The 20094-nt window shown below is 40.3% G+C and overlaps 1 protein-coding gene across 1 annotated transcript in view; it reads right to left on the bottom strand.

Annotated features, from left to right (window-relative positions):
• Nucleotides 1-12318, bottom strand: part of mmp17a (matrix metallopeptidase 17a) — a 65855-nt gene extending 53537 nt beyond the window's left edge. Inside the window, exon 1 of the mRNA XM_054612576.1 lies at nt 12225-12318. Coding sequence (XP_054468551.1) covers nt 12225-12311 — 87 coding nt within the window. The 5' untranslated portion in view covers nt 12312-12318. The remainder of the gene's footprint in view (nt 1-12224) is intronic.
• Between the last annotated feature and the right edge of the window lie 7776 nt (nt 12319-20094).

The following is a 20094-nucleotide window of genomic DNA, read 5'->3' as shown; positions in this document are numbered from 1 at the left end:
TAATCTCAATAGTTCATATTATAAGCTCAATCAGACCATATTCATCACATCTATGCTCTATGCTCACATCTATTTTTTTTCAGTGAGGATAATAAAGAATGAAGTCTTCCGAAGCGCTGTAGATAGTTATAATTACATCAGTTAAACGCGTCATCCTCGTGGAATTAAAATAGACTGAGGAGAGTGGTCGGCTGTTTACCCAGCATGCTTACAGAGCTCTTTGAATTCAGATTGCAGTTTTCTGCACCGATGCACCAATCAATCAAAATAAAATCACGACGGAGAATATATTTTAGTTTCCCCGCTCATAGAAAATTTGCAACTAACAGTGTAACTCCTATCTGAGACCAGTCCAAGAACTGGAGGAGGGTCCAAATGAATGTGTAAACTAAAACTAATGCAGTGCATATACAGCACTCTGAGATCACGTCCAGTGTTGCTGTTTCACTCCAGTGTAATATTACATTTGATTGATAATTAGGATTGCAACCGTTATCATACTGTGTACATTTACTGATTAATGGTATTAACAATAAGAATCTAAACCTGTATCCGGTGATGTTTTCTGATTTTACAACCTTATACTTAAGGTCAAACTGGAATCGATGTTGCTTTTACAATGTGTTTATGCTGGGTTAACTGCTCCAGGTAACATCTGTTCTTCAGTCATGATCCTGAACTTTGATGTCCTTTCTACAATATTTGGCGTGGAGTTTGCAGTACCTGGAAAAACAGTCGGAGCACTAAATAACTTGTTCTTTTGTGGAGGATATGTAATTAGTTTAATTGTCTCTTAGGGGAAGGCATACTGAGAAATAACTCCTTTTGTTTGTCTCCCATAGGCTAGAGGGAGAAAAAACACACTGCAAATACCTAATTAGGCAATGAATAATTGCTGAGTTAATGGCCACCTTAAGATACGATCTTGAATGTTACAATCACTCTCCAAATTAATGGGGCTGTGTATTGTGCGGTGGGACAAAGTGATTCTGCTCTCAGTAGCAAAGTCTGATTTTTATGCCTTGATGCTCATTGAATCCAAGCGTTTATCATAATTCTAATAAACAGAGGTTTCCGCCAGATAAGTCGTTAGGCCCAGCGTGTGTCTTTTAATCATTTGTTTGAGGGGGTTGGCTGAGCAAAACTTGGCGGGGCAGCTTGTCACTAAAATGGGAATAGCTGGTCCACCTTAAAGGTCAGCCCACCTTAGTCGAGTCGGAGCCAAAGTAGTTGCTTACTTCGGGGCTAACCCACTTCACTTTAAATCAGAAGGCAGCAAGCGAAACATGGAAACTTGGCATTGGTCTTGGAGTTGTAGCACTTAACACATTTTAGTTTACCAACACGTCTTAAAAATACAAAGTCCCCCGATACTAAGCCTGGCAAGTGTCAACTTAGGGCCTATGGGCTTTCAATATATTGGCAGAAACCCTGAAACACACAAATCACTAGGGTTGGAATATGAATCTCTGATCCAAATAAGAACTGAATTGTCAAGAACCGGGTAGCCATTGAAAACAGAAAAAAAAATGTTTTGGGCGGATCAAGATTGTATCCAGATCCAAAAACTAAGCGGAATGCAATTTTTGCAAATCAGATCCTAACCAACCTGAGCGCTCTGACCGCTTAACTCACAATCCATGCTGCAGGGTATCTTTATAGTTAAAGCAGCCCATGTAGATAGGTTGATGGTGTCAGGATGATCAAATAACGGATGTGGAAAGTCTGTCTTGAAGATCTGGTTTGGGAAACAACACGAGTCATGCTAAGGCCATGCACCACAGGGGGCAGGTTTTTCTTTCTGCTCCGCAACAGCTGCTTGCTGTCATCGCAGCGGTCGCCTCTCTCTTTCTTTCACACTAGCTCCACACAGGTGCTCTGCTACTGTTTTAGCTAAATAATAATCTGAGCATTATAAAGCATATTTGGCGTTTTTGTTCAAAAAACTTGTAACTTTTGGTAAAACGCTGCCACACGCACACTTTTTAGAGGGGGCCGGACGGGTTGCGTGCTTATTTGGAAAAAAATGTCCAGTATCCATCTGACCAGTATACCTCCTGCACTATATCCCACAATGCAAAGTGCTGGAACTGTCAGAACAAGTCTATAGTCAGAACAGTAGTTAAAAAAAAAAAAGAGCAAAGCAAATGTTATTCAACGCTGTATGTTATTTCAACACTTACCTCATTTCTAATATGAGCAGTTAAAGGAAAATTGATGTTTAATTGAAAATTTGCTTGAATGTTTTTGGGGTTTAGAAGCTCCATCATTGGTGTGACAGCGCATTAACAACTGCAGGGGCCACTGGCTAGTCAGCCGGTCACTCACAATCACGGAGCCCCGCTGTGAGCTGGCTGGAGCGGTAGACTGATTGCAGCTGCAGCGGGGCGTTCCTCGCCTGTCAGGCTCACAGACCGGACCGGCCACAGAGAGGAAGGCAGTGGCGATCGAAGAGGAGAGAGTAGGAGCAGCCTCTGACAGGGCAGAGAGACACTTGTTGAGACAACGTGACCCTTTATTTAAAATCATTTATTTTTTAAAAGTAGCCCGCTATAGTACTCTCCAACCTTCAGGTAGCTCTCATTCTTAAAAGGTTGGTGACCCCAAACCTAAACCTTATGAAAGGAATTGTGAATATGAATCGTGTTAATGTTTTATTAAAATGTTTTGTTCTTTTGGGGAGAAAAAAAAAAAAGCATCTTCACCCCTCAAAGCATCAAAATCTAAAACGGTGGTCAATAATCAAAACTGGAATCGGAATTGTTAAAATCCAAACACCACCCAGTCCTATAACTCGCAGACAACCAGCACCTCCCAGTTCTGCAATTTGTCCGTCTTTCTGTCTACTTTCTTTATACATTTTACTTAGATAAACAGACAAGTGTGCCTTCACTTTGAGAGCATACAGTACTAGAATTGAATTCCAAAGCACACATGAAGCTCTCCCCCAGCAAGTGTTTATCTTTTCCTTTTCCACTTTGTTGCACAAACTGTCCTTCACTTTGATATGAAATAAACCAAAAGTCAGCAGTGCCCATCACTCCTAAACCAATGGCAGCAATGAAAGAAGCAACAGCCTTTTTTCATTTTATCCTCGCACGCACACAATCGACATACATTCATTCTGCATTTACCACAATTCAAACTTCAGAGGAGCGCTGTTGTTGCTTTGGGGTTTCCTCCAGTTCAGTTGGCGGTCTTCTGGATTATTTTAACTTTAACATGCGAGCAGCGCAACTCCAGAAACCAGCGTAATTACAAGACACGGTCAGTCCTTTGAATAGCTTTGGCAACCAAGACCTTGATGGGTTACATGACTAGAAGGGGGGGTGGGATGGCTCAGTTAAAATAGAACGACCACGTGGACTTGATTTGGGGTTTTCGACTTGGGGAGCCTGAGCGAGAGCCAGCTTGCTTTAAACCCACAGTTAAGAGTAAGTCATGAAACCGGTGAGAGCCAATGGGAAGGGGGAATCTTATGCAGCTGAGGAAAACAGTGAAACCAGCTCAACTGCTCTCACAGTCCGGTTCCATTACTTCTGTAAACTCACCTCAACTGACAGTTGCCTGTGCCAAAACTCTCAAATATATGCACACATATTATTGTTGATTTATAAAGTCATGCATATGTATGGTTCGGTTTCATAAATCTCCCTCATTGTGAGACCGGGTGTACCTGCACAAGACTGATTTCCTCTCTCACAGTTAGCCATAGATGGATGTTCAGGCCCTCAAATCGCCTGTTAGCATGTAAAACAGCTCTACCTGCTCCTCCACTTTCACCAACACAATTTAACAGAATTGCATTGGCTTGGTCATCAATCAGCACCAGAGAAGCAATCCCCATTGCTGCGGCTAGTTATAAACACCCGTAGAGAAGGGCTCCATTTCCATGGCGGCCCTAGTCTTGACCTTAAAAATTTGCTTTTTCCCCCCGTCTGTGTCAGTTTGATGAGCACAGCGCACGGTGAGCAGGTGGGAGGTGAGGCGCAAACAGGTGGGTGGTTCATTGAAATGAGGCAGCGAAAAGGACAAGCTTTTGGGGAAAATTGGATCTTAGAGATGACACTTCTGAGAAGCACATCTGTTTCTGGTGCAATTATGTGATTTTGAAGAGAAAATGTGCAAAAATAACAAAATATTGCTTACATTTTAATCAAAAAAAATAAACTTTTGATGTCATTAAAGCAACAATGTTGGTATATCAGTATACATTTATCTATAAGTTCAATTGAGTGGTTTGTGCAGAATCTGTTAGCCACAGCTGCTTGACAACCTTCTCCATCCCCTCATTAAATCCCTACAGCCATCTGAAGTCAGCGGACAGATATATGTGATAAATCTGCAGCCTCCAGTTGTGCCGCAGCGTCATTACACACGGCCGTTTACTTTGATTTAATCCCAGGCAAACGACACCAGGCTGTTACTAAATAACCCCATGTCTCTCACAACTCTGTGTTCTGTCTGTTTATGCAGCAGACACTGAATCAATTCTGTGTCCTTTCTTTTTTTTTTTAACAAATTGTGGTGCAAACTCTGCTGAGTCACATCAAGTAGGATAACGTGACCCTTTAAGATGAGAGATACACTAGCACTATAACTGATATAGCCTCAGATTGATGCCATCATATAAATCCCCAACAGCAAACTATTTTTGCAATATTTATTTATAGTTTTTATTTAGCATATTATGCAGTTCGTGTGCCCACAAACTACCACTTTTGCACTTGTTGTTGTGCTTGCATGTTTAAAATAGGGTCCATAGCGTCATTTATTCATTATTCCATCACACATGCACCTGTTAACCATCATTGGATCATACTGTAACTCAGTGGTTCTTAACCTTATTGGAGGTACTGAACCCTGCGAGCTTCATCAGTGCATTCACCGAACCCTTCGTAATTGGAAAAATAAAATATGATTTCTTCAAAACATAGGTATATATTTTATTAGTGCACAAAATGAACCATGCATCAGTTGCACACAAAATCACTGTGTGCAAAGAACAAAACCAACAAAACATGAATTTCACACAAAAACATAACTCAGTGAATATTTACTGCAAATCAATGTGACTTTTGCTGTTGCCTTTCAGATACAAGTTCAGAAATGCGCGGCTTCACCTTGGCAAGTGCTACTCTCATATCATTTTCGCAGCAAAGTCTGTTCCTTTTCTTAGTTTTCATGTCCACCATCCTCGAAAAGGATTGCTCACAAAGATACGTTGTAACAAACGGTGTGAGTATCTCAAGGGCTTTCTTGGCAATACGAGAGTATGGTACGATTTGGTGACACCAAAACGTTGAGAGCGTTGTTGTTCCGAAGAGTTGCTGTTGAAGCTGGCTCTGCTGAAGTTCAATGATTTCGTCGAGGCATTCATCGTTGACATCTGCTGTCATCTGCTGAACGCAGCATAAGTTTTAGCTTTCTCCGTGCTTTTGGGCTACCCAAGCCACCGTACCGTTATGCTGCGTTCACACCGAACGGGGCGCTCGGTGTGAACGCAACTTAAGGAATAGACGGTCATTAATTTTTAAAGCAGCGGCTCACTTGACCGCAGTGTGTGTCTGCCGAACCCCTGAGAGTGACTCATCGAACCCAGGTTAAGAACCACTGCTGTAACTCATCCAATGTGATGATTTTGTTTCTAGCAGATTCAAATTAGATTCCAATGCCTCACAAAGACAGAATAAACTGAGACGAACATACACACAGGGAACTAATGAAACAATTGAACATTTTGGAATCACCAGTTTTGGTGTGGGACATGTTCATTTCTGTTCTTTTATGTGTAGGCTACCTTCATACACCTGGCTTCAGTTGTTAATCCAAAAAAAATTAGCTCCATGACTGCTGATGGTTCTTCAGGCCTCAACCTGCTATACTTGAATTTAAAGATATGACAGTATGTGGCCAAAAGTCTTACTTCTTAGTCTGCACAATTATATTTTATTGTACTCGTGAGTCAACATAAAGATTTGCCTACTTTAAATCAAGTTCTGAATTCCTGCTGTCAAACTTTATCTGGAAATCCATGTGTTGTCATTATCTGAACGCGTCACACAGAAGCCTTGCAGCTGCCACACATCAGTCCCACACCGCCATGCTATGGTGGCAGCCAATGAGGTGTCAGGGCTCTTGAGACCCTTGTTGAATTGGTTTCTGAGGAAATCATAAACTCCTGGGTACTACTGACAGTCTGCTCACAACCTTGCACATCTCGGGGTGAACTTTAACGCTTAACAAGGCGGAAGTGACATATTGGATGGGAGCAGATTGAGGGACTGGCTTCCCGTTACCCCCTTTTTTTCCCTGAGAAGCTGAGAATGCGCTTTGTATTACATGCTGAACATTCGCTCTCTGTCAGTCTGGGTTGAGAAATATACTCTCTGCAACACTCAAGTCCTCTCCCACAAGACATTGTTCCTGAAATAATCTCCTCGCCCTGAATTTGAGTCCCAAGATGCATTTCTACAGACAGAAGGTCACACAGCTTGATGGAAGTGGGACACTTGAGCTAAAAGTATCCTAATAATCCAGGCTGAGAGTGTAATAACAGATTTACATGCAAACCAGCATCCGGAGTGGGGTTTTTTTTTTTTTTTTTCTGGTGTGGCTTAATCTTCCTGCACACCTCATCACCCACTGTCCCTAACAAATAAATCAATCTATTTTATAGCTATAATATCCATGAATCAAAGACAAAATATTTTCATGTTCTTGGCTGAAACATCCTCCTCTTCATTTAGCACATGCTTTTGACTCTTTGTAAATTAGTTATTTCGGTGCAGAAATCCCTCAATCGTACCGTCCTTCGACTGTCACTGCATCCCGTTTTATTTTTGAGTCTCCTCCATCTCCGGACCTCTGGCTGTAATCAGAAGAACCATGCTGTGCTGGTAGAAAGAAAGCCTTCCATGTGAAGTGCAGCAGTTAAATGGTAGGAAAGAGACTGAAAGAGTGAAGGGACTGGATGTGATGCTGGAGAAATGTACACAAATTTCAGACAAGACGGTACTAATGAGGGTAGTGGTACCGTTGGCGGACAGAGAAATGGGGCTTGGAAATTAAATGATATCCCCATTATACCCTTCAGAAGAAAAACTGAATTATTTAAATGTACATTTTCCATCTCGCTTTCCACACTGGAAATTCCTGAACCATTGTCAAGTGGAGGATTAATGGTACTTGAAGACTGGGGGATTCAAACGGCAGAGAGCGACTGGATATTCTTATGTTTGAAGCTGGGGTTTTATTTTTGTGCTGAATGCTCATGCTCATTGTTACGGTTCTCTTAAGAACACCAATGACCTAATTACTGAAGGCATAATGGGTGTTAGTGAGCCATATCTACAGTCTTTTTCAGCGACCTTGCAATTTTTAACCATTCAAAAAACAAAACAAAACAAAAAGGACTGCACATTGCATCAGTATTTTAACAAGTTTTGGGTTGGAACAATCACAAAAAGGATCCTAGTGGGACTATTTTTCAACCCCAGATAATCCTAAAAAAACAATTGTTCTTGGTTTTTGTTTGCTTTTTAAAAAAAATAAATTAAGAACTTTTTTTATGATGATATCTGGCAGGGAGGGAGAGGGAGTGGCGGAGACATGGGAGCAGAAGTGGGATGTGCCTTCTGCTCCAGGGGAATTAATGCCAGATGGTGTTCTCATTGAAGAAATTAAACAGCAAAATGAGAGTGAGAAATGGACTGGCGGGTTCTGGATGCCCTGCCAGCATACACACTCGCACAGTCTGAGGTCCTGTGGATCATTGGCCGTGGTTCTTTAATGTAGAAAATGTCACTGGTTGCTGGATATACAGTTATTCAGGTAATTTATCAGCTGCTAATCTGTTCAGCTCACTCTCGCTTATCATAAAAGGTTGAGTGTCCAGGTGAATAGTTCCTTTGGGAAGCTCGGCGGTTCTGTTTCAGTGAAAGAAATATTCCTCCCGAGGAACATAAAACGATGAGCAGAACACATATTACAGTACGTTTTAGTTGTTATGACTCAGGTCCCTCAAGTGCTGAAATGGTAAATCGGTTCTACGCAGTGATACATCAACCTGGATAGCAGAGATACTGTGAAAATTAATCTCTGATCTGCGCTGTGGTTCAGTTACTTAAGGAGTCAGTGTGCGGTGGTTATGAAGACACATACCATACATAGGATCCACAATCTCAACTATATGCCAAGTGATGGAGTGTGGCTGCACTGGAGTGTGATGGGGGACTGGGTGGCAGCAACGATTGAAATGAGAGGATTGTTCCGTGGGTTAGATGGTTTGTTTTTCGGTGTTTCGAGTCCTGGGTGAACGACAGTTATCATCAGACACACACGCACACGCACACACACACACACACACAAAGAATGATGTGCGCAATCATCTGATCACATCTGTACTTTCCAACAGTTCCAGTGGCTGATGCAGAATGATGCTCCCTGTGTGTCCTCTGGCTCCCCGCTGCACACCAGTGACAAGAAATCAGTCATTGGCCAAGTAATCATCATCGGAGCTGTCTGCGCTGATACTTTCTCTCCGTCTTTCCTGATGAACTCAGGTGCTGTAGCTGGATTATATGGTCTAGGTAAATTGCCTTTGCTTTCCGTGATCAAACGTGAGAATCTCTGTTTTTACAATGAATAAAAGCAGGACAAGTTTATGCATCACGTAACTGACAGCATAAATAAGTTATTGCCCTTGGATCAGGTTTATATTCTTCCAAACCTTTACACTTTCTGTCGCCTCTCACAGAGCTTTTCAGCGTTTGGTATAATAGCTTTTTTTTTTTTTTTTTTTTTTTTGTGAAAAAGTTACTTACCACTATGAACTTTTTGCTCTCTACTGCCCTTCATCTCCAAAGTGAGGGGGTCACATGTGGCGTCTAAAACAGCAGGTAGAAGGACACCCTTCCAGTGGAGCTCCTACAAAGACATCCTATATTTCTGTGTCTTCTCTCGAGGACAGAAGAAAGAGTCTGTGTTCCAAATATTTCTTGGGCACCCAAAAAACAATGACCTGCCCTAAATCTGCAGGCACAGTACAACGATCATTCCACCTGCTCGCTCACAAGAAGTGCTCAAGCTGGGTTCAAAACGATAAACTTGAAAGGCACTTTCATGTCTTTGTGGTTTCTAGGCGCAGGAAGTTCCTACATTGAGCTTTTTAAGGTGGACTTTAAGAGTACAGGAAGTAGACACATAGAGAAATATGCTGTGGTGCTGGAATGTCTTCTTCCACCGAGACAAATGTCAACCTGTCACTAAAGCTGCTCTTCTTCTACAAAAAAGAAACTACAAAACACATCATACCCACCATGCAATGCTACAGGGTGTGAGCGCTTGGTACACAACTAGAGGTTTTGGTTTGGGTAGCACTTGATTCTCCAATCCTACGCTGAAGGGCTTTTAGCAGACGGTATAGATGTTTTTTTTAAGTCATGTTCTGTTCCACCAAAGTGATGTTTCCTCGGCAGAAATATGCTGTGAAAAGAGGCTCAACATCCAGGAAATGGTAACTTTTATTGCATGAACCCTCGTGACATCCACCAAGAGTCATATTTAGTGGCTCGAAGTCCATAGGGAAAATAAATGTGTGGACAATTTAAGGCCTGTATCCATCACTGGATTGGCAGTGTTGCTTTGCATTTACTGGCACACGAAGCGGGACAGGGCATCCAAGACATCACAGCAAGAGTAATGGCCCTCAGACTGCAGGCTGCACAAAGACTACAGTACCACTTTAGACTGAGTGTATCATACAGCTCTATAGAAATGTAGGAAAGCTTCCACCTTGAGTGTTGCTTTCTCTGCCTGGGCAAATGGTAGAAAATGAATGCTTTTGTTGTGTCATAGTTCAGCTGTTTTTCCAGGAAGGAAGACAGTAAATGTGTGTGCAAGAATTACAGTACACAACTTTACACAACAATTAAAACTGTTGTATAAAGAGTGATGTGTCAGCTAAAGTGCATTACTTTCTTTTATAACTTACTTGTATTTGTTGGTAAAAAACACTTAAAGATATCAGTGGCCAATAATGATCATGACGTTCAAAACACCAATTGACTGTTGGATTGTCTGTCACAGATCCTACCGACTACAGACACATTTTAACGTAAAGCTTTGCTACTCTACTAAACAGCCGAGAGTGAGAGAGATGCAAAGTTGTTAGTGTAACCGAAAGAAAGAAAGAACATAAAGGTAACCTGACGGATACACAAAGAAATCATTTTTCATTGGTAAAAAAATTTGTTGAATCCGATTAATATTTTTTATTATCATTCCCCAAATGTTCAGATGAAGCTGGACATTTTTGCTACCGCTTTGATTGAGAAGCATGGAAATATGTTGCATCTGAACGCTCTCGTGATGTGATGGCAGGGTTTGGTCGATTGTGGCCGAACTACACAGCAAAGAAGAAGTGAGCAAAGGTTGTAATGAAAATCCTGACAGTTGTGGCCAAACTGACCTTTTGGAAAACCAGACAAAAATTGATTCAGAGCGAAAGATGCACCGGACCATGTCCAGATGTCAAGGTTGTTGGCATCCACCGCAGCTACGAGAAACCATGGGTAATGTAATCTCACTGGGCTTATTGTGGAATCCTTTTTTTCCCTTATGTACAAACATACATATTATCAATTTAAGTTGAAATTCTCTTTTTCCTGCCCACACACAGTCTAATCTAGATCATAAACGATAGCCATTCAATCTCGCAACGCCGGTAGTGAGCTAAAAAAAGGAAAGGGACAATGCCTCAAAGTGGACAGAAAAATACCTGAGGGAAAAAAAAAAAGTAAATAAATAGAGACGGATCTATTTCAGTGCTTTTTGTTCTAATCTTTGTGAAGAAAAAAAACCTTAATCCCCAAGTGTGGGTTTCAGAAGGAAGGTAAGAGTGCTGAAAGCGAGACAGAAGTTTGGATGCGCAGCAACAGAAACTGATGTTGCCCTAAGGAGTGAAAATTGTAGAAAAATGCAACTACAGTGGGGATGAAATCACAGAAAAATGATAATCAGCTTTTAAAAAGGCAAAAAATATAATGAATTTTGAATAGCTTCATATTTTATGCACAGCATATAGTGCATCTGGATAAAGGAAAATATAAACACACACATACAGATTAAACTTCAACATGCATCGGTCCATTTGCAGGTGTTTTCCCTCCCTTAACCTCAGTCTTGACACTATGCTGTGCATGCTGTGGGACGTTGATGATGATGATGATGATGATGATGTATAATCATTGACTGCTTTACAGCTTCCTCCATTACTCAAGTAAAACATAGGCCTAAATGAAAACAGTGTATATATATATATATATATATATATATATATATATATATATAACTCACTGTTAAAATTTAGGGTGATTCATTTAGCTCCAATCTACTGCTCCACTAGACTACAGTATGGGATCCTTATTATTTTAAAAACACAGCAATTGCCTCCTCTTCCTTAAGCGTGACTGAGAAGAGCCCTGATAAAAATGAGCTTTAATTTCTCATGGGTTTATTCCCATATGTTATTAGCACAGGCTACTGTCAGCGTACTGTGAAAGAGGTCTGTATCTCTAACATCAAGGCTCATCGCTCCACATACATGGGTTTATTATAGGTCATTTGGCACATTGATTGGGGTATTTTTTGGAATTGGGTGATTCCTGATCAGGTGAATAAAGTTCCTATAGACATTCAGATTTGTCCTCATTCATTGTGTACCGCCACTGTGAGCTGCAGAGCGGTGTTAAAATTCAGAGCAAGTATTGGGAGAAGACAGCACTTGCTCTTTTCTGGACGTTAGAAGAGAGTAGCCCAAGTAGGATAGGAGGGGGGGGGGACAAAAAACCTGCCAACATCTCGGCCCCACGCTATGGAAGAATAAGATAAGATAAGATAAGATAAGATAAGATAAGATAAGATAATCCTTTATTAGTCCCGCAGCGGGGAAATTTGCAGACTTACAACAGCGTAGAGTAAAGTGCACACAAGAGACATAGTAGAAGAAGACAAGCTAAGAATAAAAAATAAAGAAAAAAAAAAAAAAAAAAAAAAAACAAGTATTTATAAATAAGCAATAAAAAAATAAAATAATAAAAAAATAAAAATAAAAAATAAAATAATAATATCATAGAGGGGGAAAAAAACACACATCAAACATTCATTGGTGATAGCAGGTAGAATAACTCCCCATAAGTAGATAGAAAAGATAGCAAACTTACCACCCCGGTGTCCAGCTGCTCGTTAGTCAGAGAAGGAGCCGCTCCAGTCAGAGGTAAAAACCACAAAATCTGCACCAACAGCAGCATCTCCGGTGAAATATTACTCATCCACTTGTGAAGAACCAGAGAGATCATGATGCCCTATGACAGGCGGATCCTGCGGGGGCTCGAGACACCTCATCCACGGGGCTAAACCACACGTCCGTCTGCCTCACTGTTGAGCAAACACATGAAACACATTCAAACCGGCGCTGACAACTCTTGAGGTCATCAGAGCAGTTTGCGGAACTACACTCCTAACTAAGACATAAGTGGTCCGAATCGGAGAAGAACAGCGTTTTTCTTCAGTCCATCAGATGTAATATATATATAGATATATATATCTATATATATCTATATTCCTGGAGCTAAGAAGCGTGAGCTCCCCTCTCCGTCGCAGCGTCTCAAGCTGCGAAATGGAAAGCAGCTGCGTGCTGTTGTGTCGCGCAGCAGAGATCGGTTGTCAAGTGAGCCACAATAACCTTTTACACTTCCGGGAAAGATTTTTCAAAATAAAATATCCACGCTGATGGACTTGAGACATTTGAAAGTAATAAATGAGCATGACATGAGCGGAGCACTTAATGGTATTGGGATTTTGGGTTCATGAATCTAAACGTGAAAACAATAAATGTACCGATTTCATTATTATTATTAAAGTTGACGTATGCTAAAAAGATTTTTAGGAATAATTAATTGCATTTATTGAATTGTCCATCCATCCATCCATCCATCTTCCATAACCACTTATCCAGTTAAGGGTCCCGGGGGTGCTGGACGATCCCAGCTGTCAATGGGCGTTTGCATGTTCACCCTGGACAGGTCACCAGTTCTGTCACAGGGCAGACATATAGAGACAAACAACCATTCCAAAGACATTCACACTTACGGGCAATTTAGAGTCTTCAATTAACCTAAGCTGCATGTCTTTGGACTGTGGGAGGTCTGTCTCGGAGAACCCTGGAGAGAACCCACGCTGACACGGGGAGAACATGCAAACTCAACACAGAAGGTTGTCCAGCTGGGAATTGAACCCCCGGGCCCCTCTAACTGGATGAGCGGTTAGTGGAAACCATACACCATAATTGCAGCCCTTGAATTGTATTATTATTATTTAAATTGAATTTGTCAGGTCAAGCCAAACAGTTGCTAATTGCAGAAGTAAGAATACAAGTATTTGGGGCGCTTAACAGTTTGCTGTAATAACTTGTGATAACTTGTGTGTGATGCATTAGACTACTTTCAAAATGTGATGCAGTGAAATACAAATACATGAATTGTTTAAAGGGTCTGTTAATTTAAACAACAGATGTATTAATAAGGTAATACGATAGTAATGTTGAAGTTAGACAGGATTTTCACACAGGTTTGTGTAAACCAGCCAACCCAAACCTGTTTGCTTGTGCTTTTATTTTGAAGTTCAATTTTCAGACTTCCAGTCACTCACAGTCTGTTACTTTGGGATTTTTTTTTTCTGACTTTATTTACACAGCTGGGAGAGAATTTGAATTCGGTTTGAGGTGCCTTTTTAGTTCATCTCTTTGGCCTTTATTCATGAGTCATCAAAAATATACAGTTAATAATATATTTAAAGTCTGGACAGGATGTTACAGTAGTAATGTTATGTAATATGATACCGGGAAATAGATCAATGAATATACATCAGGGATAAATAGCTGCTTATACTGCTGACTAATAATATTGGTATCATGATAATAAAAAACTATTTTTATTTTCAGTTTTGCTTAGTAGTGTTTTGCTCCTTAGAAAGCCCACGTCAAATACAACATCATAAAATCCTCATTAAAAAGAAAATGGATTTAAAGGAAACCTGCTGTCAATGAAAGTCGGGTAAACTTGAACAACAAGCAATTACATTTTATTTTCTCAGTTTGAAACTTAGAGCATCACGGTAGCGTAATGACACAAACCCTTCAAATACAATCCCCCAAAATGCCAATTATCCACCCTCATGAAATGTCCTCAAGCCAGACTCTGAAATCCTTATTAGTTCTAGCAGTGCTGACCTGTAGACGACCCTGCACCACTCCACTCAGACCTCCCTTTAGAGGGTGCATGTAAAAAGGACATTGTCCACTAGGAATTTCAAACAGTAAAACACTATTGTAAGCGCTGTCGAGAATCGCCATTGACTTACTCTGCAACATCAAGGTGAATTATCCATTTAAAGCTTGAATCATAATGCAGATGCACGCACAGGCCTCGATGCCCACCCACATGCGGACAGCCACATGCGAGCATCTTAACTATTCTGTGTCTACTTTGACTGACAGTCTCCTTAACCTGAGTGCCCTGCCTGTAATGATTCACAGCTCTCCTTTATTGTACCACTGCCTCGACTGCAAATATATAATGAGTGCATGGACACAAGCGCCCACATACACAAATTAAGCTTTATCCATTTCATCTACAGCTGGAACCATTGAATTTTCATCTTAAACAGAATTTGATGTAATATTTAATGCTTATATCCCTTTTTTCCACCGGTAGGTCTAGACATGCTGGAAAACACCAAGGAATGAATTGACACCCAATTAAATCCATATATCAGTAGATATAGCTCTCTTCTTGATGCGAAGAAAGGGCATGTGTCTCTGAAATGCAGAGTTTTCTTACCCCTCATTACACTTCTATATTCAACAGAAAAGCAACTGCAGGGATATTCCGCATGAAAACATTACGTTGCAGCAAACATTGTGAGTTAATGCATATGGCAACTCCATCAGCCCACTTTTTTGCTTCACATGAGAGAATAATAAATTAATTAATGAATTCATATTTTATGTTGAATATCAAAATTCACTCTATTCACTAATGTGGGAATATTTTATGATCAATCATTTGATCAGGCAGTCAATCCACAAAAGGCCTTACACGCATACACACTTCTTTGGCTGGTTCCATTTCTTATTCAGATCCGTTACAGCAGTTGTTCACAGGAGAAAAGACATGAAAAAAAAAAGAATGTGTTTTCTGCTCAGCAGCATGAAGTTCTGCTGTCTTCAAACTTTTCAATTGTACAGACTCCCGTCCAAGTTAAAATAAGCTTTTAGCCACAATATTATGATAATTGTAGAAGCTGAATATTATGTCTCATATGTCTGCTGGGAAAAAGTAGCTTCAGTCATTCAGTTTAACATTAAGAGAAGGTCAAGACATCCATTTATTCATCTTAGTCTCTTTTACACATTTTACCTGAAGTTTCCCACCCTTGAGAGCATTTTGATGAAAAATTTAGCTCATTTTCTTTGGTCAGATCGTAATGTATATGAAAATACATTGCCCAGTGTGGACGTGGACTGAAGTCAGTTTTTTGGCCAGCATTTTAATATATATTGTAGCATTTTGTGCCAAGTTGGCTGCAGACCTCTTGCATTGGTGAGTTTAAAATCCAGAAGATGAATATTGTCAAATATCTCTCTATGCCATCAAATCATGTCCTGTGGTATCAAAGACGAGTTACGTCAATGTGTTTGCGTTGCTTAGCGGGATGTTGTTTGATTATGGAGACAATGTTTGCAGTGGTTAATAACATAATTCATACTTAATGTATTTTGCATTCACACTGTCAGCTCTACTTAATGGGCTTTCCCATTAGTCAAGTTAACATTGCGGTGTAAAAAAAACAGCATAACATTCGTTAATATCTTTGTCTTATCTACTTTGTGTGTGTGTGTGTTCCACGTTTAATTGGGCTAAAGTCTTGAATACAATTTTTTTGTCATATTTAATGCGTATTCTTTGAAACTTTTTGCATCATCAAATTTATAGCAACTTTATTTATATATATATTTTCTATATACAATTAAAGAATGCTGTGTGCAAAGCTTGTTTATTTTAATTAACTTTCTCGTGCAAATAGTGTTTCTGATATTATTAATCATGATTATTATTATTATCATGGTGATGAAATAAATCATTCAATAAAGGAGCATCAAAAAAAACTGAGTCAGTGAACAAACAAAGCTGATATCAGGCCAAAGGCATATTTATCAAGGAAGGTCATTCAGTACCATGACCAACCACTTTGAGGAGTCACTGAAGTTATAGGAATTCAAACCAGCACCTGCTTACCGCGCATGACCAAAACCACGATGAATGGGAACTTTACCCTTGTACCACCTGTTGTCCCAATAGACGGTATTCAACAAGGATTTAAAAATTAAAACTGGATTTGGATTAAAGATCTCAGAGTTGGATAAGATATGCAGACTGTTCCAAAGATTAGAGGCTCTCTGTAAATGCTCTATTACCCCTTTGAGAAATGAAAGGAATTTATTGGCAGATCATGTTGGGAGAATAATACTGTAAATGCAACAGTTGCATAGCTTTTAACACCTCTGATAAGAAGTCTGTATCACAAATGTAACTAAAAGCACAGCTAGGGGACGTTCATAGAACTCAACATGACTGCAAAACATCTTTGACCACACAGGGCAGGTTTCCTGAAAGGTGTCTCCATTTGTCAGTGTTTTTAAACTAACAGCATGTCCTAACCCATACTTTGTGAGCTCTGAAGCATCTCTTTACAGGTGATTGTGCAGCAGGTCATAGGGAGGTCCTGATGGGTTTGGCCTCAACATTGTGTATTTTTTCTAATGACAACATACAGTAGTTTATGATTTGGCAGATAAAGCTGCAACTGACTTACACTTAGCTTGTCCCACCTTAGAATAAAACTAATTTGTCTGTGTTCCCATCTAAGAAACAAGTAAGTTAACATTATGTTTACTACTCTTAATACAGCACAATACAATATAAGCCACATGCATACAACATGATAGAGTTCTCTCTTCCTTTAGGCCATATCATTCACCATGTTTGACGCTCCACAATCAACTACATGCTTACTTTAGATCCCATGATGTAAAACACAAGTCAGTCACATATGAGTGTCATGATGGTTCCCCGCAAATTAGCAATAATTTTGATGTTTATTTTATACATTTATGCAAATGGAGACATGATTTATTAAAAGTCTCCTCCCGCACTGATTCTCAGAAACCAAGTCAACTCTTTTTCCACTTTTATTTTTTCAAAAGACTGCATTTTGGTCACATTTCTGAGCAAATCCTAAGGCTTGTTTCATATTCAATGTGGTGCAGCAGCACAGAACAAAAACTAGAATTCCTCTACATAAGGTGAACAGGGCATTAGAAAAAAGAAATAAATCCTCCATCTATTCATCCTGCGTAGAATGCATAGAAACAGCCTGGAGAGGTCACTGGTCTATCATGGGTTGAAATAAATTCAGTTTTGATAAATGATAATGAAGCATCTGTTGGATTTGACTTTTTACATTGAGTTAAAGTGCTTCTGCATCAATGATAGCAACAGATAAGTGATAAATACATGGCGAAAGACCAAAGCAATGTCTATTGATCAAGGCTATTGTTGCATCTTCTAAAATCTGTTATGTATTTGTATGATTTACTGTAGTCAGTGCTTGTTTCTGTTGTCCAAGAGATTGCTCTATACAGACAGAACGAGTGAAGCAGTGCCAGAGTGCTGCAATCCTCTTACGATAAGGGCCCCATTTTAAAAGCCTCTCTCTGTGCCACCATGAAATTGTTTTACATGTGTTTTAGTGATGAGAGTGTGTGTTGACAGTATGCGTGTTTCCACAAAAAGATTTTAGCCACACTGAACTGCTGTAGCTGCTCTCCATCCATTATTGTCATAATAATAAAGCATTTTCCTTATTGTTACATCATCAGTTTGAGTATTTATATATCCTTGTCCCCTGCGAACACCAGGGTAAATGAGTCCTACACGAGGGTCATATTTAAAATCTCCCCTTGTGGGATCAATAACGTTTATGTTATATTTTATAAGGGGCGAACCTGTTGGATTTTCTCATTAACCTAAAACAAAGACACTTTCATTAAAAGCAGCTCCTGTTAAAAAAATAAAGGACAGTCCAAGTTGAAGCCAAAAATAAAGTTTGAAGCAGTAGTTAGTTATTCTAGAAATTCCTTTGTAAAATTCAATTTTCGGAGCTAAAATAAATGAAAGAAATTGTTCAACATTGTAAGACATTCTCTTATTCACTATTTTGCCCAGAGTTAGATGAGAAGAAATGGTTCTGAAGAAATAGTTAGGAAAACAGTCCCAAATAAAACTGCAATTTGTCATTTTCACACTTTTGTACAGATCAAACAAACGTATGTGCTAGCAGGTGGATTTTGTGAGCTTTGGACAGAACCAGGCTGGCTTTTTCACCTTATTTCCAGTCTGGGCTTACAGTCTTCTAGCTCCAGCTTCATATTTAACAGATGGATATGAGAGTCTGCAAAAAAAGTCAAAATCATATTTTCCTAGATTGTCACATTCCTCCCACTTCCATAAAAAAAATGAATATAGTCTACTGACACATAAACTACACTTCAAAGAAGAACTTCAAGATATGTGAGATTACAAAAGTAGAAAGACAAATCATCATTCAGCCTTAAAACATTAGAAATGAGCAAATATGTGAGGTGTGTTTCTGAGATAAAAAACGCTTGAATCCACTGCACAATTTCTCTCCTTCTAAAGATGGTGCCTGTTACTGTCAGTGTTACAGCGGTCAAAGCAGCGAAAAGATCCCCACACCTGCTCCCACCTTGTTACAGTGGCTGCTCTAATAGAAAACGTGCTCTGTGTTAAGAACCTGCTCTTGTCGGTAGGACCACAGCCTGAGCCATCAGTGAGGGCCATCAATGATTTAGATCAACAGCACTCTGCTCGCTCCTTAACAGGATCCGCAGGTGTGCTGGCACTATCATTCATCACTGAAACATTATCAATTCTCCTCCAGTTTCCCCACAGTGGCACTACAAGCAATAGTCCTTCAGGTGTGTAACGTATTTAACCATAATACTCACTGCCGCGTAAACAATTCTACAGAGAGAAGCATAATTAATGAGCTGTAATTTGCTTCTATATAAAGTCAGAAAACATTAGGAGAAAAAGATGCATCTGACAAAGGTTACACAAAAAGCATTTTAAATTGCTCAGACAGTCTAAAGTGAAATGTGTTTTCATCTTGCATTATTCATTAATTATACATAAAATTCTGGACTTTAAAAAGACATATAATATTGATTTATTTGTCACCAATCCTGTTTGTGATTTTCATGGACAGGATTTCAAGGCGCAGCCGGAGGGAGGAGAGTTTCCGGTTTGGGGACCTCAGAATCGCATCCCTGCTTTTTGCAGATGATGTGGTTCTGTTGGCTTCTTCAGAACGTGACCTTCAGCACGCACTGGGGCGGTTCACAGCCGAGTGTGAAGCGGTCGGGATGAGAGTCAGTACCTCCAAGTCTGAGGCCATGGTTCTCTTCCGGAAAACGGTGGATTGCACCCTCTGGGTTGGGAGTGAGTCACTGCCCCAAGCGAGGGAGTTCAAGTATCTCGGGATCTTATTCACGAGTGAGGGTAAAATGGAGCGGGAGATGGACAGGCGGTTCGGTGCAGCGTCAGCAGTGATGCGGGCGTTGTACCGGACCGTTTTGGTGAAGAAGGAGCTGAGCCGTAAGGCAAAGCTCTCGATTTACCAGTCCATCTACGTTCCAACCCTCACCTATGGTCATGAGCTTTGGGTAGTGACCGAAAGAATGAGATCGCGAATACAAGCGGCCGAAATGAGCTTCCTTCGTAGGGTGGCTGGGCTCAGCCTTAGAGATAGGGTGAGGAGCTCAGACATCCGGAGGGAGCTCGGAGTAGAGCCGCTGCTCCTTCGCGTCGAAAGGGGCCAGCTGAGGTGGCTCGGGCATCTGATCAGGATGCCTCCTGGACGCCTCCCTTTAGAGGTTTTCCAGGCACGTCC

Source organism: Anoplopoma fimbria, chromosome 14, assembly GCF_027596085.1.
Source record: "Anoplopoma fimbria isolate UVic2021 breed Golden Eagle Sablefish chromosome 14, Afim_UVic_2022, whole genome shotgun sequence".
NCBI classification, from domain to species: domain Eukaryota; kingdom Metazoa; phylum Chordata; class Actinopteri; order Perciformes; family Anoplopomatidae; genus Anoplopoma; species Anoplopoma fimbria.
The sequence above is the reverse complement of the archived record's forward strand: the minus strand, read 5'-3'. Positions and strand labels throughout refer to the sequence as shown.